The following is a 22,478-nucleotide window of genomic DNA, read 5'->3' as shown; positions in this document are numbered from 1 at the left end:
TGAAAAGTCGTCTTGACACGGGTTACAAATCCAGCTAAACTTTTTCATCTCTTCCTCAAAATAGTCCGTCAAAATTATTTTTAAGCGAGAAATGACTGGAAATTACAGACAATATGTTCATCTCAGGCTACATTTAATTTGCAATAGTAAAAGTTTCAAGTGTTTCAAAACAATCATACTTGCCATTATCAATGTAATTTTTCTACAGCATAAGCTTTTTCATAAGCACATGAATTTTATAGTGATCTCCCGCCTTGCAAAAAGTGAGTTAGCGACGTAGAAATATTACTTGACAGTTTTCAAATTTGTTGGCAGATTTTATCTGAAAATACTAATTTTATACATAAAAATAATTTTTGCTTAAAGAAAGGCTGTCAGAACACAAGTTATGCTGCTGAAGTGTCGGCAGCTTTTGGAAGTCTGTCGAATTATGCTATTGGCTGACAGCAGCTTTGGAAATTTTCTCTACCTGACTCCCCCATCCCTAACACTCAAGAATACAACCCAAATTATACATTTCCCATGCGCTTTTCTGGATATTGATTTTGTCCCAGTTGGTTCAGTTTACAGGTGCAAGATTTTAAACAAGAGTGATGCTAACGACTTAAAGTAAACATGGCAATTTTCAAAAGATTTGTAAATTGTTTTTTAAGTGGGTCATTATGAATCAATGCCTCTGTATTTTATAACTTAAACAATAAGGAATTATAATCAAGTAGCGAGTTTTTAAATTTGGTACTTGCTAACTAAACGAAACACACTCAAGAATTACGCTTAGGTCAGATCTCACAAAACCGGTTTCATAGCATAGCAAACAAAGACAAGTGACAGGTGATAGAATACATTGGACTTATAAAATTTGGCTATATATTTGCATATTGAGGGGGGGGAGGACCATCCAATAAGTGGGGTAGTATAGTAGCAATACTACTTGGCATTTTTCATGGCCTAGTAAAAATTTGTTGGTAAATTTTGTCTGAAAATACCAGTGCTTCCACTACCCCTGAATGTTCGGGGATGTCCCCAAAAATCTGTCTTCTCAAAAACATCGGTTCCCCAAAAATCTCCTTTCGTTCAGGGTTGCCACCCCTAGTGATTAATCACTACTGACAATACACCTCTAGTAACTATCACTTTCACTGAACTTGACAATTTTTGACTACTTTCCAAAGTTTTTGCCTCAATAATTTACTAAACATAAAAAACCAGACATAGATAATTGAATTAATGACTTTTCTTCTTATGCTAGTAAAGGCATACTGTTTATAAGACTATACCCTTTCATCAATGATTATCTTGTGACTCGGATTAAAGAATTTCATTTGAACACATTTTACATTCAGTGTGATTTTGATGCTATTCTATTTAATTTTCAAAGGTCTGAAAATATAAGGGAGTTAGATTGAAAAACTATTCTGAAATGGGAAAGGGAAAGCATGGTACCTATGCAGTAGGGGGTATCGTGATAAATTTGGAGATATTTTCATTGTCGAGCTATAAGTTAGACGAACACGCCACTAAGGACTTTTTTATGCTCTTTCAAAATATTACCATTGTTTTACTAAGAGATTAAATGGACCCTTTAAGATGATACCTTTTACTCTTACTTTCTGCAAATTGGTTTGAGTCTTATTTTCTTTTACTCTAGGTTTTGGACACAATATATTAATCTTAAATACATAATAATCGAATATGTGATAGATTAAAGGTTACTTATGTATTTACAGCCAACCCTCAAGTTTACGCAGTGCAAAACTCGAGAACAAACCAGTTTTATCTGTCTACATTGAGAAACAGTTGGCTTACGCTCAGTGGAAAACAAGCGACAGGAGACAGAATACATTGGAATTATATAACATGGGCTATATATTTGCACATTATGGGTGTGTGTGTGTGTGGGGGGGGGGGTTGTTTAGTTCAGACTACCCCCCCCCCCCCAATGTACAAATATATAGCTCAAATTTGTTTCTAAAGTATTATATTTTCATTATATTTTGGTGTTTTTCATTAGGATTAACCAAACTTTATTTCTTGAGTGTTGGTGGTATAATAAATAAGTGCCGATTAAAGGAATTGATCTTTTTACCAGGAATCTTCTTCTTTTTAAAATTTGTTTAATTTTGCTTCATTTGGTATGTAAAAATTAAGTACTTTTCTTTATTGCTCGAGAATTTTATTTTACATGTAACCCTTTATCTTCAAATGGATCCCCCTCCTCCTCCTCCCCTCACCATTACTCTTCTGGGGCCCTCCCCCTAGGATATTTTTAGGGGGCGTCCATGCTTGATTGAGTGGTTCAACTGTAAAGTTGTTGATTAAGTGAATGAAATTTTATGGAATAGATCAAATTAGGGCATTAAATTTTTTTTTACCAAGTTGGTCTATCTCCAAAACTTCTAATGCTTGAGCAATTATTAACCCACCAGCTCAGTTGAATTGACGATCGGAAAATCTGATCAACTTACACTTGATTGATTTTGCAAATTCAGAGGGTTTTCAAAATTTGTCACGAAGTACAGTTCTCGACCAGCACAAAACGTGGTTAGATTGTGTTTCTAGCGCAAGCGCTATCCTAAGCATACCTCTCATAGTGTACAACAAAAGTTTTACTTATTTTTTGAGCAGCCAGCACTGGCTTTCCCGAATTTCTTCACCTCTTATTCTGCTGTATGTGTTGTCGTATGTGAATCTGTTGTTTAGAGTATGGGCAGTATTGTGGACAGACGTGCTCGTGGCCTTAGTGTTAGTTCTGATGCTCTTCATAATGAGTTAGTTATCAAGGGACACAGTCCCCCTATTAATGAAACATGTAAGCCATTCATTGAAGCGGCCTTGGACGTTCACTTCGGTTCACGGAAGAAGTGGCATTTCTTATGCACAACCGATCGTGCTCAAAACCTAAATTTCATCACATTAGTGGAGTAGTAGACCAGATTAGCTCCGAAAAGCCCAGTTTTCTAGTTGCTTTTTGAATACCATTATGTCGTATATTCTCATAAAAACTATTATGCAATGCTGATTTTTAATACTTCAAGACAAAGATATTGGTAATCATAAAGATTGGTATCAAATTCAATTAGTACATTAGAATGACTTAAGCAAACATTTAGAGAAGTAACGTACTATCCCACTTTGCGAGTGAGCTCTCATGCTGCTGCTTTTTAAAACTTGTCAAACTAAAAGCTCATTGAGTTTCAATGTCGCTATGTGAAAACTTACTTTTAAGCCGTTGATATCCTTTTGCCTTGCGGACAAGTTTTTATTACTCCACTTCTCTTCAACTGAAAGTGAATATTTGTCCAAATCTCAAACACATAGCCATATATTCTCAAATTGTTTATTCTTCAGTTGAAAGAATCTTAAGAGGGTTGGTAGCTATGAAGGTGTACTTACAGTTAAAGCAGGTAATGGGAAAGCTGGAATGTGAAAGATTAGTAGACTAAAACAGCCACATTACAATGTAGCAGTAATTCTTTATTTATTTTTGGGATCTGATTAGGGCAAAGTTGTGCTGCTAAAGTGTCGGTAGCTTTTGGAATTATACTGGCAGCTTTGGAACTTTTTGCACACCAGGTCATCTCCAAAAATATCTCATCCGTAAGAACCATGCAAACAAAAACTGAGTTCATTTCATTTGGTAAAAAATATCCGCCAAATAAGTGAGCTTGAGAATGAATTTCATCATCCAGTATATATTATATATTTAATATATTCAGTTTTTTCTTCCAAGTAAATTTTGACTTTACTATCCAATTCTACTAACCGTATCAGCACGTTTCTCCTGGAAGCTAACGAATTTCTGTATATAGAAGAAGTTATGTATCACAGCTACCCATTCTGAGCTATCCCTAACTAGTAGCTCATACCTATGTGAAGCCGGATTCTCGGCTGTTTACATTAAGACTAAGTACAGAAATATAATGAACATACAAAACGCAATGCGATAAAAGTAACTAAAAATGAAGTTGATGCTGAAACTCTAGAAGGAAAATCGGAACAAATATATTCTTCCCACTGAAATAACTTTGTAAAAAAACTTGCTGGTACAGTTATGTAAGTAGTAAGTAATAACAAATATTTTAAGTCGTGTTTCTTATCTTGATAGTCTTTCATTCATACTGGTAAGACTGATATTTTTTTTTCTATTTCAGTTAGAACAAATTAGTTCCACTACTCGCCTCTGAGGAATCTGGGCATTACAGATATTAATGATCGTGGCTGTTACTCAATATTCGCTTGCGATTCACTAGTGGGATGTGACCCATAGTTTGGGAAACTATGCCTCAAGACATAGTCAGAAAATCAGGGATTTTTGGGTGAATTTTTAGGGGGGGGGGAGAAAAGTTATGGGAAGAATTTTCTTTGGGTGGGGATCAAATTGTCTGACCCAATTTTTGCAACGAAAAATGTGGATAAATGTTGGCATTTCCTACGCATGCATTCAGTCTATGCCTTTATTATTGATGCTGAGACGGGGGAGTTGAGAGTAGTAGTGTCCTAGTGGTGATCAAATTGATTAAAGTTACGTTTGGTGAATTAAAATAAATGCCATAAATATTTTTGTGCAATAAGGAGGGAGGTGTCATCTTGCAGCATCTTAGTGGATATTAACCACATTTTCTGTGGAAAAATCTTGCCAGACAATTTAATCTCCGCTGAAAATTTAACCTGGACCATTCCACCGCAAAATTCTTTCCATATGCAAAATTGAGCATCCTAAGAGGAAGAAATACGAATTGAAATAATTCTGTAGAAAGATTCAGGGTGATTTTTCCCAAAAATTTCCCAATATAACCCCCCCCCCCCATACAGAAAACTCCCCAACAAAAATGTTCGTATGTTTCCCAATAGCATAGAGTTTCTGTAAGCAATTGATAAATCCACAGGGTATTTTCCGGGGGTAAACGACTAGACCTATTCCAAACTAACGGACAGCTTTGCGCTACACATCAGGAAAGATATAGTGTTATCCAGAACATCTGTCTTAAAATTCTAAAAAAAAGCTCTAAGATTTACACATTTTAACCATAACGACTTGAACTAACAGATTTTCTTCAGCTGAATCAAAACAAAGGAATAAGTTATGGTGAAAGTTGGGGAGTTCTTTTTTGGTCACCTTGCATTAGTTAGCACATAAAATTAAATTATTATTATTATTTTAATTGGGCTCCAAAATCATTCATAGCCGGTTTTTAAAGGAACGCCCACGTGTTAAAGGAGACTCAATTTTTTAGTCCTTATTTCATGGATTTCCAATCCATGACACATCCTTAATTTGCATAATGTAGCAATACAGATAGCAAAAAATACGTACATTACAGGCTAATTTTATATGACATAGTCAGGGGTCTATCTAGTGTCACTCATTGGTCTACTCCAGACTCCTATTTGACGTTCTTTTTAAGGCACATAGGGCGTCTGACGTTACATTAAACAGACAACCGAAAACATATTGACCATGCGCATAAAAACTATCATGGGGGAACTGTAGGAGCAGAAGAAGGGAAGCGACCCGGCATGTCACCCTAAACTCCCTTGGAAGATCAAAGAATACAAAATTTTACAAATATTTGCAATAAATATTACTGTTTTTGACAAAAAAGTTGACTTGTTACAAGCATTTGCTCCATAATTAAAAAATGAACTTATTCTGATCAAAAATATTCTAACTGGCCGCCGGTTCTATATATATATATATATATATATATATATATATAAAAATCAATTTTATACCATTTTAAAACAGGGAGGATAGGAGAAGTCTTTCATCCGATATTGATTCAAGCTCTAGACTTTAAAGAAATAACGGGCTAAAAATGAAAAGGGAATAGTGAAAAAAAAGTAATTGTTAATAGAAATAGTTACGGTATGAATATTTCAGTCAAAAATACATTTTTTGTTTTTGACCACCTTACCCAGGGAAAGTACCCCCCCCCCCCCTACCACTGATACACACACAAATGAAAATCCTTTACTAACATTATCTACATCAAATTAGAGGTCATTTTCCGCTACCACGGCAAGACAAATGAAAGGATTACTGAAAAGCGATGTCATCCCTTGTAGAGTTTTCAAACCTTCTTATAATGGAATTTGGAAAACTGATAATTGGGTAGTAAAAAATTATAAAATGAGAATTTGCATAGCGGGAGTATCCTTATATGATAAATGAATACTGTCCAAGCAATCTTATTTACTCTCTCGTTGTTTGTTCTTGTTTTACTTTTTTTGATGGCCTAACTTATATCGGCAGTCAATTTTTTCAATTATCAGCATGGTTAAAACTAACCACTTAACAACTTCTATTACATATAGCATTAACTCTTTTGCTTCCAAATGTATTTAATTGAAAAATAGTAATATCCCACGACTCTAAAATGCCCACAATTAGACTATTGTAATAATTTCCATCCGGAACTGTAAACGAACATTGGCAATAGCAATGACAGTAAATGCATAATAAAATTTTGTTGCGAATATCAGCTAACTTAGCTGATATTCAGCTGAAAAATGTGGTTTTGTGCATTACTGTCCTTTTCCCATATTCAATTGGAAGTACAAAATAAACCTATCTATCAGAAGAATATGTAATAACACAATTTCACAAATACTCCTGATTTATTTAAAATTACCTTATACATCAGATAATCAATTGGAATGCTATCCACTTCGCTATTTATTTTATCATTTCTGAAACTTTATTTTTGGCTTCATAAGAATACTGGGTAATATTTTCTGGAAGTCTATCAAGAAATTTGAAAGTTGTATAAACACCGTGGTTCCAGGTGGCAGGAAGGGGCTTATGGGCTGAAATTGACCAAAATATCCCCTAAAATTGAAACAAAAGTAAGCAAAAATGCAAAGAATAAAGCAAACAAATCAGTTGACTGACATATACCCAGTATATTGTTAGGGGGAGGAGGAGTACAAAATTACTACGGCAATAAACCAGAAAAATTACGGTGATTTATTGGAGCAATTTTTATCCATGATTTGTGACCCAACTCGGCACAAATACAAACAGTGTTTGATTGTCAACAAAATTGGTATTTAAAAGGTTTTTGAGCTTATGGATTACAACCTAAAAGTTCTAAATCAATACTCATCAAGTACACATCTCTAAACTAATGTTTTATTCTCATGCTTAATGATTTCTGAGGGTGTTGATCATATATCTGAGGTTAATACTGCAATGAAAAGGTCTAAAACACCTAAAGATCTCGAAAAGGTGTAAAAGGTCTAAAGGTCAAAACGCAGTTGGCATATTTTATAATGGGCAATTATAAAATTAAGGCAATGATGCCTTAGTCTAAAGATATTAAAGTCTAAAGTCTAAAGTCTAAGAGTGTATATGTTAGCAAGGTTTTCAGAAATAACACTCTTTTTGTTTGTCTTAATACCAATTATACTTCTCAAAGAAAACAAAAACAGATAAGACTAATATTTCAATGTTTTTTGAAGTTGTGGCAAAAAGTAAAATTACTTTTTTAAAAAATTAAAAAAAAAAATAATTAAATTATATTTTCAGCAGATAAAAGGGATTTGACTAAATTTTGCATAGATTAGACTAGGGGTAGTTCCTAAATTATACGCCCGAATGATAAACAAAAGATCGAGAGACAACAGAAAATTGATAAAAATGGTTCATTTCTATAATATTTTAGAGAATTAAAAACAAGAACTGCTGCTGACGTTTTTGGTGTTTTTGGTAGGCCACAATCAAGAGTGAAGTACCTCATACTTGCATAATGTACAATTTTGTACATAATGTTTCATAAAGAACATACATATTTTTTGGACGAGGAAAAGTGTCAATTTGAAAAATTCACAAAAATACTGTGGAAAACTACTAAAAGTGAAAGCACGTCTCTGTATAGTTGATAACAACAGTACAAGATGAAAACAAGAATTTCACCGGTTAACCTTATATTGTTAAATTTCTAGAGATTTTAATAAATCGAGTTTTTTGGTTCAACGGCTAAACAGATTTATAGATCCAATATACCTTTTGAAGTAATTAGAGCATATTTTCTTTCCAAAATTCTTTATAACTTATTTAGATTGTTTAATCAAAATTTCAAGAGAAAATCCAACCTTCAAATATTTTGTTTTCCAAATATCCGTGTGTTTTACGAGTTTTCTAAAACATATTTTAAAAAACCAACAACCGAAAAACTCCGGGACGGATATTGAAATGAGAAATCATTTCGACAACTCTTACCACAGCTACCACTACTGCTACCCCTAAGATGTCCCTCTTACCATGACGTCCCCAACCCCAAATACTGCTACCGGTTCTTGTACAATTAATTCACATCAATTGCGATCACTAATACAACTTGATTAGACAAAACTACTACTGTTAATATGTAGAGAACTTATTCAGTTAAAAAACAAACTGAAATTAAATTTAAAAACTAAGTTTTCTTTTTTGAAAAGTGAGGATCAAACTTAAGACGAGCAGATATAAGCAAATATAAAAAATGAAAACTAAGACGAGCAGAAATCACTTTAAAGGATCTGTTTTGTATAGATGAGCACCACAACTGCATTTGGGGATTTTTCTTCTTCTCGTGGCATATTACAGTCTTTAGCTTGTAAACAGTAAGAGATAGAAGTTTGATCTTTTTTCAATTCAGAGACAATCAAATAGAGAAGAAAAGCAATTAGTAAGCTTTTTTAAATTTCAAGACACTTTCTAGAAAAATATTTTGTTCATTATTAGTCTATTAAACAATACAAGGTTAAAAAACGAAGTTTAGTTTTGAGTTCCAAGTTTGATCGAGTCCAATTACATCGTCAGACGACGATGAAGAAGGGCTGAAATTGGTGGGTCCTAACTTCCGACTTGGTTCCCTTACCAAGAAAAGTCATATATTTGACATTTGACCTGCTTCTTAGTTAAGATTTTTCAATTTCTATATAGTAACTGGAACCTAAAATAAATAAACATTCCCACCTGTCACCCCCTTTAGAGGCACAACCATGCCCTTGATGCAACATTGGTCTTATTTTAGAGTACTTGATGACATCTACAGATTTTTTAAAGTTGTTTCTTTCGCATCTAACGAATTTTTACTCGAACATTTACGACCATATAAAACTAGAGAGAGAGAGAGAGAGAGAGAGATCGGTATATTGAAAAACTATCGTAGCATAGAGCTAAATTCAGTTTTTTCACAAAAATCATACATTTAAACAAAAATCACACAACTAGTTAATTTGAAGGATTTAAAGTTTAATATTTTCATATTGCAAGGTACTACAACTACTCGAGTTCCTCTATGTCTGTGTCTCTATTATTATTTATGAGTCAAGGAGCCATTACATGTATGGAAAAACATCAAGTTTGTTATGGTTTCACCATAATTTTCATTCATTTTCCTATAATTCACGTCTCTTTTTTGCATCTTTCTTAAGTCTCCCTCCTGGTCTCGCACCCAATCCATACGTACATGCCTGAAAGAGTCTGTTTGAATTTTCTAAGAGAGCAGAATATGACGAGCAAACACAATTGGAAATGCAGAGTTTTAAAAGGAAAAAGGACTGTAATGATCTGATCATACAACAAAGATCTTCACCTAAGGAGCCTTTTCAATTATTTCTAGGAGGCAAATGCCTAGAATATTGCTATCCATAGTGATTCATCACCAAATCTTTTTTTCCAAATGATGATTTTTCCAGTAGTAGTTTCTAGTCATATTACAAGAAAAAAAAAATCTCTGCCTACCTGTTGTTTCGTAAATTTCTAATATAGCTGCAGTTTTAGGTTCAACAGATGGATAAATTACACTCAAAAATTCATAAAAAAAAAGAATAAAAAAAATGAAGGCCTATCATAGACCTTTCAAAACTGAATTTTTATTTGTCAGTTTTGATAAATTAACAGGTAAACTTGAGAAATTTATATTTTGAGTGGGTTTAAAAATGTCCAACTGCTCTTAGGAGGATTTTTTTTAGTGATTTGTAGCTAATGCCAGTAACCAACATCTGGGAAAATTATCTTTCCTCTGTTTTAAGAGCCACAAGCTAACCTCGTTGATATTCATGTCACCCTTCAACTGGATAGTCAAACACCAATCTCAATATTAAGGAATTTCCAAAAAGATGGGATAAAACTTTTTCATAGAAAAATCTTATTAAAAAAAAATTAGAACAAGCTAAAAGAATATCTTTTGAAATGAAAGAATTTATTTTTCTGTTTATATAACATTATTTTCTGTTACATATAGTTAATTTAACCTTGATTTTAATAGTGTTGCCTTTGTAGTTTTTGTCATCTTCTTTATTTACCAAAATAAAGAGGATACCTTTTGAGGGTTGATTCTCTCCAAATGCTTGCTTGCTCCTGGTATATATTTATCAATATCTGAAGCTTCGCTCTTTAGTCTTTCATAAATCTTTAGTGCTTCATTTGTTTCTTTCCAAACTCCTTGCTCAACAGTGAAATAAAATGTTCCAACAACAATTCCACCTTTGGCAGATAATCTGAAAAGAGTAATAGTTATCAATGGCTTATCTAATTGCCATGTCAGAATGAAAGGATGTATTCCATAATTCTAGATCAAAGTAAAAATATGGTTTCTAAGCTTTTTGTGGGGAGCTTTTTTTTCTGAGATTGATAATTAATTTGGTATCCTAAAATTGTTGCTAATCACGGGAAGCATAATAAATGTACCCTCGGTAGGCAATATTCTAGCTTCTCTTATTATTCTATTCTCTACCGTTTTGGTCTTTACCTCCTTTAAAAGAATTATGATAAGTAAATCTAATCATTTTATTTGAGATATTATAAACAGGGCCCGACCGACATATTGGCCGGTATGGGTCAGTATCATTATCGGACTTTTTTGTGGCCAACTTATCCAGAATATGGCGCCAGATTTCCTCAGGTAGTTTTTGCTTGTCAATTCAATGGTGGCGGAGCGACCAGCTAAGTCTGACCATGGTGGAGAGCAGCAGAGGTGAGTCAAAATGAAGACAAAGTATATTTGTTATTAATACTGGACTGCAAGCAAGTTGCACAGCAAGTGTAATTGACTGCCTCTTTGATAACATGCTTACAACTTCAACGAGAAAGGAAGAAGAGTCAGCAGATAATAATGATCAGGAACTGGAAGGGTATACAAGTGAGGCTGTCAATCACGGAAAAAAGCTGTCCGTTAGAGTGGTGGCGAAATAACACCAGTCGTTTCAAGAGACTGGTACAACTTAATTGGAAGTATCTCTGCTGTCCACCCTCTTCTGTCCCAAGCCTAAGCGAAAGAGTTTTCGACCCAGTTGGGAACATTTATGATGAAAAACAAGGGTATCTGAAAGCAGAAAATGCTGAAAAGCTGTGCTTTCTATATTGAAACTTGCCCCAGTTGCACTGTCCAGACTAGAACTTTATTTGGAATCCATGGTGAATTATTGAGGCTGTTCTTTGGTGTGTAATAGATCAGGGAGAAACAAGTGAGCATGAACATGGGCAGTGAATGGAGTGTTTAAAACAGTGGCGTAATTTCGTCAAAATTCTGGCTGGGACAAAGTTGAAGCATCAACCTAAAATAACCACAATCCAAATAGTATTGTTTTTGCCTATAAACATTCATAATTGTCTTCTATAGTGAAAATTCAGATAAAGAACAACATCTATAAAATTCCCTGGAAATTGTTTCAGTAATCAAAGGCAACTTAAAAGTCGCATCCTTAAATAGAATATGCTTTCTTATTAGGCGTTCTACATAATGTAGCCAATCACTATAGAAAGCAAACTATGACTTCACTAAAAAGCTATTTTTTAAGCGCTGTTTGGAAGATGCCTTAAGCAAGAGGGTAAGCAAATGCACACCTAGGCATCGCTGTAATTCAATATATACACGACTTAAATTTTTCAACACACCAGCTGTCTATAGGTCAAATTGTTTTTACCTTCTAGATTCTTTTATTTTTAAAATAAGCATACGTAAAATATGGTGGTTCAAGATAAATATTGTGGTGTGAGAATAATACTTTGACTTTTCCATCCCCCCCCCCCCTCTTATGCTGCCCATTTCAGTTGGGTTTAACCTCTGTAATTTTAACAGAAAATGCTGACCTCCGGCTGAATTGGTAAATAAGGCATTACATTTTTAGGAAGCTCCATGTAATATTCTCCTTGGACTAAATACCACTGTTTTAACTAGTCCTTGAGCAAGAGTTTCCAGTACAAGAGATAAAGTGGAGTTACATGGTCAACTCCAGAGAGGATTATCTGAAGTTGTTCTGCCAAGCTTTTGTTCCTTCAAACCTTGATTCTACTTTCAAGAGGAAAACTCTGTTCAAAGGAGCGTTTTCCCACAGGTCTAAAGGTGCTGCCATCTACTTTTATAAGCCACTTCTGTTTGATTTCAGTTGAGTTTGTTACTTAATCTTAAGCATTTAAGACCAAGGCAGATGAAATCTATCAAATTTGTCTGCTATGCTTCGATAATTCTCTCATTGTTAAAGAGATAGGAGCTTATAATCTGCTTCTTTCTTACTTGTAACATTACTTGCAATATGGCAAGAACATCCACCTTCAAACTAAGAAATTTTAACTTTCGTTTTTAATCTTGATCAATAATCCTTGGATTGCTGATAACAGTATACAACATCATATTTTATACAAAAATTAGTTCATGCGGAATATATAATTTAAGAACTCTCAGGGGGCTGACAATATCATTATTGCAGTGCGCATTAGGATTTTTTTTTATAATGATCGCAAAAAAAACAACAAACAACTGACAAAATCTTTATTAGCTTAGCATGAAACCGAGCAGTAGACACTAAGGATGTTGCTGGCTTTTTCATTCCTGTTCAATTAATATTTTTACCCTGAGGATATTTGCACCTTTTGAAGCGAAGTGATGCAAACATTTTCAACCTACACTACCTACCAGAACCACAAAGTTTACCTATAGCACCTCTGATTCCCCCCGCCTCCGCCCCCGCAATGCTCCAATCGCCAATTTTTTTTTTGCAAAAAGTAGACATTTTGAAGCTTGTTCAAACCACAACAGTGCAATAATTTAAAACTCTATTTTTGGAGAATCAAAGCTGGTCATTGGCGTCTCCAAAAACAACCTTCAACTGCCAGCTCCAACAACAGCCAGTTCCTCCAAAAATTCCTCTCACTTCCAATTTTTTAGCATAAAGGTATGTATGTTGCACCTTTACTGAACTGAAATCATACAAGCATTTTCAATCAGTATTATTGAAGACTAACCCCTTCCCTCCACAAGTTTTTATCAAAGAAAGGTAAGCATGTTGCACCTTGTCATAATTGGAAGCATGCAAGGAATTTCAACCTATACAATTAGAGGCAGTGGCTCCATGGGTGAGGAAACGCTTAATTAGCCGTAGCCTACTATCAAACCTTCATTACCGCAAGACTTTATGGTACTTGTATGATAGACACCTTACCTAATGTTCTTCTAATATATTTCTCTGACACTCAATCCTAATGAAATATACCAAAGCAAGATAAAAATATAATACTTTAGAAACAAATTTGAGCTCTATATTTGCGCGTTAGGAGGGGTGGGGGTAAAGTATAGCGGGTCTGCATCCTAATGTCTTAGGTAAAACTATTCTGCATTTTATGTAGTAAGAATTGTTTCCTAACTTCGACCTGTCGAAATCCTTTATCCCACCCCTCTAATGTACATCACAAATTATTCTGTCACGTTTCTTTGTCTTGTCTCACGCAAAGCTGAAAGAAATTAACGAAAAAAAGCTCCCATAATTTGTCAATGAATGAACACCTTGAGTGATAGGGCGTATATCAAAGGCAGCGCAATAGCGATGCCTAAGTAAAGAGAAATGTGGGCGCAATGCATTTTTTTTTTCTTTTAGACCAGGGCAGTTCGTATCAAAGGAGTGTTCATAGAAACTTCAAAAAGGGCTCATTTGATTGGAAATTGGAAGTTCTTGTGCCCTTTTTAATAGTCTAAGGTAATCAGAGAGCAACTAACACCCCTTCCATGCCCACCATTTCCCCAAACGCATCCAATCAAAATTTTGAGATAGCCATTTTGCTCAACATAGTTTAAAGGTCCAGAAATTATGTCTTTGAGGATGACAGCATCCCCCCAGAGCCCTTAGGGCAAGGGTTGTAAGTTATGCCGTGGGGGCATATAAGGTTTATATACAAAGAGTGATGGTATATACTTTGGAGAGGGCTTATTGGATCGCTAACAAGAAGTTTTAGTGCTCTTTTTTGAGATTAAGAGTGATGGAAGGGTGGATATCCACCCCCAACACCTCGTATTTTCCCAAAATACATCTGGTAGAAATTTTGAGATGGCTATTTGTTGTCGTAGAAAGTTCGAAAAAAGGCTCATCTGATGGAAAATTAAAAGGGCCAGTGTCCTTTTTAATAGTCGAAAGTGATTGGAGGGCAACCCACCCCCCTCCCAAACCCACCATTTCCCCAAACACATTCAATCAAAATTTTGATATAGCCATTTTGTTCAACATAGTTGAAAGATCTGGAAATTATGTCTTTGAGGATGAACTCCCCTCCCCCAAGGCTCTCAGAGCAAGGGTTGCCAAAATGCAACTGATAGAAATTTTTAGATGGCTATTTGTTGTCGTAGAAACTTCAAAACAATGCTCATTCGATTGGAAATTGAAAGGGCTAGCGCCTTTTTTAATAGTGCAAAGTGCTCAGGGGGTAACTAGCCCCCCTCCAATGCCCACCATTTCCCCAAACACATCCAATCACATTTTGAGATAAGTCATTTTGTTCCACGTAATTAAAAGTTCCATAAATTATGTCGTTGAGGATGACAATCCCCCAAAGCCCTCTGGGCATAGCGCTGCCTAAGTAAAGAGTAATGTGGGCAAAATACATTATATATTTTTGGTCTTAGCCCAGGGCACTTTGTATTGCAACACTTGTTGCAGAAACTTCGAAAAGGGCTCATTTAACTGGAAATTGAAAGGGCTAGTGCTCTTTTTAACAGTAAAAAGTTATTGAAGGGCAACTAACCCATGCCCACCATTTTCCCAAACACTTTCAATCAAAATTTTGAGATAGCCATTTTGTTCAATGTAGTTTAAAGGTGTGGAAATTATGTATTTGAAGATGACAACCCAGCCCCCTCCCCCCATAGCCCCCAGGTCAAGGGTTGTAAGTTATGCCATGGGGGCATTTAAGGTTTATATAGAAAGGGTGATCGTTTAAACTTCAGAGGGGGCTCACTGGATTTCTAATCAAAAGTTTTAGTACACTTTTTGAGATTCAGAGTGATCAGAGGGTGGACTCCCCCCCCCCCCAAACCTCGTATTTTCCTAAAATGTATCTCATAGAAATTTTGAGATGGCCATTTGTAGTCGTGAAAACTTCAAAAAAAAACTCATTTGATTGGAAATTGAAAATGCTATTGCCCTTTTTAATATTCAAAAGTAATTGGAGGGCAACTGACCCTCCTTCCATGCCTACCATTTCCCCAAATACATTCAATAAAAATTTTTAGACAGCGATTTTATTCAACGTAATTGAAAGATCCAGAAATTATGCCTTTGAGGATGACAACCTCCCCCCCCCAGAGCCCTCAAGGGTTATAAGTTATGCCCTGGGGGTATATAAGGTATACCTGGAAAGAGTGATGGTAAAAACTTCAGAGGGGGCTCATTGGACTGCTAATCAGAGATTTTAGCGCCCTTTTTAAGATTCAGAGTGATAAGAGGGTGGATACCCTCCTCGACACCTCGTATTTTCCCGAAATGAATCAGATAGAAATTTTGAGATGGCTATTTGTTGTTGTAGAAACTTCAGAAAGAGCTTGAGATGGCCATTAGTAGTCATAGAGACTTCAAAAAGAGCTCATTTAATAGGAAATTGAAACGGCTAGTGTCCTTTATGATAGTCAAAAGTGATAGGAGGGCAACTAGCCCCCCGCCCACACCTACCATCTCCCGAAATACATTCAATCAAAATTTTGAGATTAACATTTTGTTCATCGTAGTTGAAAGGTCTGGAAATTATGTATTTGAAGATGACAACACGACCCATAGCCCTCAGGGCAAGGGTTGTAAGTTATGCCCTTGGTACATTTGAGGTTTATATAGAAAGGGTCATCATCTAAACTTCAGAGGGGGCTCATTGGATAATTAATCAAAAGTTTTAGTGCCCTTTTCGAGTTTCAAAGTGATCGGAAGGTGAATCCTCCCCCTCCCACACACACACACACACACACACCTCGTAATTTCCAAAAATACATCAGATAGAAACTTTAAGATGGCCATTTGCAGTCGTAAAAGCTTCAAAAATAGCTCATTTGATTGGAAATTGAAAGGGTTAGTGCCCTTTTTAATAGTCAAAAGTGATTGGAGGGCAACTACCCCCTCCCACGCTCACCATTTCCCCAAACACATCCAATAAAAATTTGACCTAGCCATTTTGTTCAACATAATTGAAAGGTCTAGAAGTTATGTCTTTGAGGATAAGAACTTCCCCAAAGCCCTCAGGGCAAGGGTTATAAGTTATGCTCTGGGGTATATAAGGTATATATAGAAAGAATGATCGTAAAAACTCTGGAATGAGTTCATTGGATTGGAGATCAAATGTTCTGGTGCCATGTTTTAAGAATCAGATTGATCAGAGGGTAGATACCCCCCACACCTCGTATTTTCCCGAAATGAATCTAGTTTTAAATGGCCATTTGTTGTCGTAGAAAATTCAAAAGAGCTCATTCAATTGGAAATTGAAAGGGCTAGTCCTTTTTTTAATAATCAAAAGTGATTGGAGAATAACCAACTCACACACCCACCATTTCCTCAAACACATACAATAAAAATTGTGAGATAACCATTTTGTTCAACATAGTTGAAAGGTTCAGCAATTATCTCTTTGAGGATGACAAACCCCCTAAAGCCCTCAGGGCAAGGGTTGTAAGTTATACCCTAGCAGCATATAAGGCATATATATAAAGGGTGGTCCTATAAACTTTGGAGGGAGCTCATTGGATTGGTAATCAGAAGTTCTAGTCCCCATTCTAAGATTCAGGGTGATTGGAGGGTGGATATCCCCCAGATCTTATATTTTTCTGAAATGCATTGGATAAAACTTTTGATATGGTAATTTGTTATCGTAGAAACTTCTAGAAGAGCTCATTTGATGGCAACCAGCCCCCCTCCCAGTCATCCATTTCCCCAAACCCATCCAATCAAAATTTTAGATAACTATTTTGTTCAACATAACTGATAAGTCAGGAAATTATGTCTTTGAGGATAACAACCTCCCCAGAGCCTTCAGGGCAAGGTTTGTAAGTTATCCCCTGGGACATATAATTTATATATAGAAAGGTGATTGTATAAACTTCAGAGGGAACTCACTGGATTTGCAATCAGAAGTTCTAGAGCCCTTTGTAAGATTCAAGGTGATCAGAGGGTGGATACCCCCCCACCTTCTATTTTCCCGAAATCCATCTGATAGAAATTTCGAGATGGCCATTTGCTGTCCAAGAAACTTCGTAAACAGCTCATTGAATCGGAAATTGAAATAGGCAGTGCCCGTTTTAATAGTCGAAAGCAATTGGAGGGTAACTAACACTCTTCCCACCCCGATCATTTCCCCAAACACATCCAATAATAATTTTGAGATTTTGACATTTTGTTCAACATTGTTGAAAGGTCTGGAAATTATGTCTTTAAGGATGACAAACCCCTGAATCCCTCAGGGCAAGGGTTGTAAGCTATGCCCTTGGGGCAGATAAGGTATACATAGAAAGGGTGATTGTATGACCTTAGGAGGGGGCGAATTAGATTGGTAATCAAAAGTTCTAGTACTCTTTTTAAGATTCCGTGTGATCAGAGGGTGGATACCACCCCCAACACACACACCTTGTATTTTCCCAAAACGCATCTGATTTTAATCTTGAGATGCCCATTTGTTGTCATTCAAACTTCGAAAACATCTCCTTCAACTGGAAATTGAAAGGGCCAGTACCCTTTTCAATAGTTGTAAGGGATTGAAGGGCAACTAACACATTATATTGGATGTGTTTTCCTAAACACATCCAATATAAATTTTGAGATGGCCATTTTATTCAACATAAAGGAAAGGTCCGAAAATTATATCTTTGAGTATGGCAACCCCCCACAGCCCTCAGGGCAATAGTTGTAAGCTATGCCCTGAAGACACATAAGCCACATATAGAAAGAGTGACTGTGTAAACTTCAGAGGGGACTCATTGGATTCGTAATCAGAAGTTCTAGTGCTCTTTAGATAACTTCAAAGACCACACTGCCTTTCTATGACGAAAGTAAAACAGTTCAAAATAAGGATGATACCTTTTTATTGACAGTGAATAGATATAAAATTATTTAACTGGATATTTCGAAAAAGACATCAATAAAAAGGTATCATCCCTATTTTGAACTGTTTTACTTTCCTAGTGCTCTTTTTAAGACTCAGAGTGCTTGGAGGGTGGATACACCTACACACCTTGTATTTTCCCAAAATGCATCTGAAAGAAATTTTGAGATGGCTATTTGTTGTCACAGAAACGTGTTTCCATTGTCATAGAAACAACTCGTTTGATTGGAAAGTGAAAGGGCCACTGCCCTTTTAAATAGTCGAAATTGACTGGAGGGCAACTAAACCCCTTCCCTTGGCCATATTTCCCTAAACACATCCAATCAAAATTTTGAGATAGTCATTTTGTTCAATGTAATGGAAAGGACCACAAATTATATCTTTGAGGATGGCCCTCCTTCACAGCCCTCAGAGCAAGGGAAGATATGCCCTGGGGGTATATAAGGTATATATAGAAAGTATGATTGTATAAACTACAGAGAGGGTTCGTTTGATTGGTAATCAGAAGTTCTAGTGCCCTTTTTAAGATTCAGAGAGATCAGAGAGTGGATACTGCTACACTGGAATGAAACTATCCTACCTTCAAATGGGCATCAAATGAAACTATCCTACCTCCAAATGTGCTACAAATCAAGCTATCCTACATCCAAAACTGCTACTTTTCAGGAGAGCTATTTGAAGTTTTTAAGATTTTTTTTCCAGTACTTCAAAAAGAGGTTATAGGGGAACAACCAAACTGTAGAGTTTCTTTCGTATTGGCTATGTATTAGTGAAGATATTTTTGACCTGCTTAGGTCAGAATGTTGAAAAATTGGACAAAGGATGGTAGTCATATTATCCACATCAGAACAAAACAATCTGAAGTCCCATTTTTGGACATAGGATAGTTGCAGATCTGAGAATCCCTTTTGAAGGAAGGCACAGTCCATCCTATGTTCATATTATATCAAATATTTCACCATATATAATTTTAATTCGTATTTGAGGTATGACAAAATGAAAAATTACTATTCATCAAATCAAAAGTGAAAAATAAACAAAGCTAATCAGAATTGTTCAACTCCAAAGAACCTTTTTTGAACAATTGAATGGAAGATCTCTGAAAAACTGGTGGTAAGCTTTGGGAATCAATTTTTTTTACAAAGATCTTGAACATCATGGTACACTCTTTTGCAAATTGGAACTGGACCAGAATGCACCTTTTGCAATTTGTATGACCCAGCTGACTTCTTCTCTGAAGCTTTCTCCCTTCTTGACCTCCTGATTGTTATAATTATCTTGATGTGTTCAACTGGTCCAAACACTAATCATGTCAGGCAATGTGTAATCAACTTTCAACACTCAGATTTCTGTGAAGTTCACCTTAACCATGTTGATATAAACGTTAAAATTACCACTGGTCTCTCTACATAGCTTATCAAGATCATAGAAATTAGACATTCCCATTTCCTTTACTTTGTAAGGACTCTTCAAACATGCACTTCTTGCAATCTGGAACAACTGCTGAGGCACATACACTGTACAGCACAGTGAGCACATCAGAAATAAGGAAGAAAGTAGAAAGTTTATGGCAAAAAAACAAGAGAGAGGAAAGACAGACCCTGAAAGGATTATCCTAGCATGCTTTGACTTGCAAAAGGTCCAATAGTGTCTGTGTGGAGAAGTTTCTTTTAATTACTATAAGTTACAACTTGACTGTTATAATCTCAGTTTCTATAACTGCAAGACTTGCAAAGGAAACTACTACATGTGGTAAGCAGGCACTACTAAAAAAGGCTCATCAGGAATTGGGAGTTGTGTTTACAGCTTTATTGTGAGCATGGTAGAGAAAGGAGCAAAAGAATTCGTTTTCATAAGTGACAAATATAGAGGACAAAACAAGAACAAGAACCTTGTTTCCCTTTATTTACATTGTGCCAGTAAACTTAAGATAGTGATTACTCACATGTATCTTGAAACTGGGCACACTACCTCTACTCCTTCTCCCTCTAGATGGCCCTGAAATTTGTCTACATGACAGGTATATACCTATTGAAATTTTGAAAAAACAACATTTTACCTTAATTTTCAGTTACTAGTTGCCGTTTCTCTGTCTTTAATTCTGAAAATGCAATTCCTGTTATTTGAGTAGGATTTTTAGCCATACCAATGTTTTTTTTTCCAAAATTTAAGAAATGCATTTGCATATCTTTAAAACCTTATAAAATGGAATTGAGCAAAGTTATGAAGCTGAAAACAATTTGTTTGTACTTCAATTAAGCAGACAATCTATATGCAAGGTTTCACTTTTATAACATGCATATTTTTAAATGTCATCAAAGATCAGGGCCCCCTAGAGGGAGAAGGGGTGGAGGTAGTTGCTTCAAAATACCTTCCTGGGACATACTTTAGTCTGTAGATTCATCCCTAAAAGTTTCATTTTCCTAACCTAAACCCTTTCTGAGATAGCAAGAAGTCAATTAACTAGAATTTTATCTAGATTACTCTACATACAAATTCTAGAAAGTTTCTTTGGAAATCAATTGTTTATTCTGGCCTATTTCTGCTGTGTAGGCATAGCCAAAAAACTATTTTTAAAAGTAAGCCTTTTAAATAGACCCAGGTCTATACCTTATTCTTATGCCTGCTTGCCAAGAAATATATGGTCAGCTTTCTCTCTTTGTATCACCACACAAAATTAATTACATGTTACCTACTTTAGTAAACCAGTCAAAAATCCCATTTTCTGTGTGATATTTATATTTTTTTGCGAAAGATTGCCATCTTGAAGCAAACTAGTTTTGCCGCATTTGACTGACACAATTCCGACATTTTGCTGTCTTTTGGTCAGAAAAAAGGTAAGCTGTGTTTCTTGTTGACACAGAAATTAGAAAGTCAAGGGTTAGATTCGAAATATAACAGAAGCTGACCAAATTTGTTATTTTTAAGTGATTTTTGTGAATGTTGCAGAGTGGTAAGGAGCATTAGAACTAATTAATCAACTGAATAAAATTTGACAGTCGGTTAATCCAGTAATAAAGGATGATGCGAAGGGACCAAGCATGTTTCTACTGCTAGTACAACAACCAACTCATTCCAGCACTAAAGCGGTTTAGATTAACATGGATGCGCACTCATCCTCCATCCAAATCCATTCAAAAGCTTCGTCTTTACACCCTTCCAAGAAAATCCCATTTACCTTAAACCTTTCCTTACAAATTATTCCCCCTCCATTTGGTGGTGTCCTGCTTTACGTTTGATTCTAGACACTTACCCTAACATGAAATTTTGGGCAATACGGCATCATTAAATATTCAGAAGATGTTCTAGCCATGTTATTTTTTCTTTCATTATAGTCCTGGAAAGTGCAATTGATCATTATTTTTGGTACAGATTTCAGTTTAAGATATGGTCAGTCAGTCGGGTACACGATTGACCTCGATTGACGAAAAACACCTTAACCTCCATGATGTTCCTTGCCTTAATAGAAATTGGATTTCTAGTAAGGCCCCGACACAAAAAGTGTCGGGGTGCACTTGCTTCAGAACTTTGTAAATGTAAATAGCGTAGCTTTCCTTCCTCTTTATTTTCCTTTTCTTATCAGTATAACTGATGCTTTTTTGCACCTTACCAGCCACCTTTCCTGCTTCTCCTAAAGTATTTGGAGCCACAGCTAATGATCCCTTAATGAAATTTAATTTTCAAATGAATAGCCTTTACAAAACACAATAGAAGCTAAAGTTTGCGCACAATTTTTTTGTTAGAGGAACTCAGGTTCGCAGGCTCGAGTATAAATTATTTGCGCTTTAGGTATAAAAAACAGACATCATTTTAAGCTTGTTAGGATTAGTTGGGACTTGTTGGGAATTTTATTACCTAGGAATCATGACAGGATGAGGAAAGGGCGAAAAAGTGCAAGGAAAGGCAAAGTCCCGTTCAAATAGGGCGCGTCTCCATTTCCCTGTAGGAAGGATCTACCGTCTTCTGAGAAAGGGCAACTATGTAGAGCGAGTTGGTGCAGCGGTTGCCGTTTACCTTCCAGCACTGATGGAGTTGCTGACTGCCGAAGTTCTTGAGCTAAGTAGCAATGCTGCACAAAACAACAAAAAAACTCTTATCATTCCGTCACCTTCAGCTTGTCATCAGAAATTACGAAGAACTGAAAAAGCTT

General features: G+C 35.8%; 1 protein-coding gene across 1 annotated transcript; it reads right to left on the bottom strand.

Moving 5' to 3' along the window:
- Positions 1-6,599: 6,599 nt before the first annotated feature.
- On the bottom strand, positions 6,600-21,162 carry LOC136031317 (MICOS complex subunit MIC13 homolog QIL1-like). The gene is made up of 3 exons (XM_065710794.1): positions 21,025-21,162; positions 10,311-10,488; positions 6,600-6,829 (listed from the first exon to the last, which is right to left on the bottom strand). Exons 1-3 carry the CDS (start codon positions 21,048-21,050, stop codon positions 6,677-6,679), a joined length of 357 nt encoding a protein of 118 aa, XP_065566866.1. The 5' UTR covers positions 21,051-21,162; the 3' UTR covers positions 6,600-6,676.
- Between the last annotated feature and the right edge of the window lie 1,316 nt (positions 21,163-22,478).

Source organism: Artemia franciscana, chromosome 9 (genome assembly GCF_032884065.1).
Source record: "Artemia franciscana chromosome 9, ASM3288406v1, whole genome shotgun sequence".
Lineage (NCBI taxonomy): Eukaryota > Metazoa > Arthropoda > Branchiopoda > Anostraca > Artemiidae > Artemia > Artemia franciscana.
The sequence above is the reverse complement of the archived record's forward strand: the minus strand, read 5'-3'. Positions and strand labels throughout refer to the sequence as shown.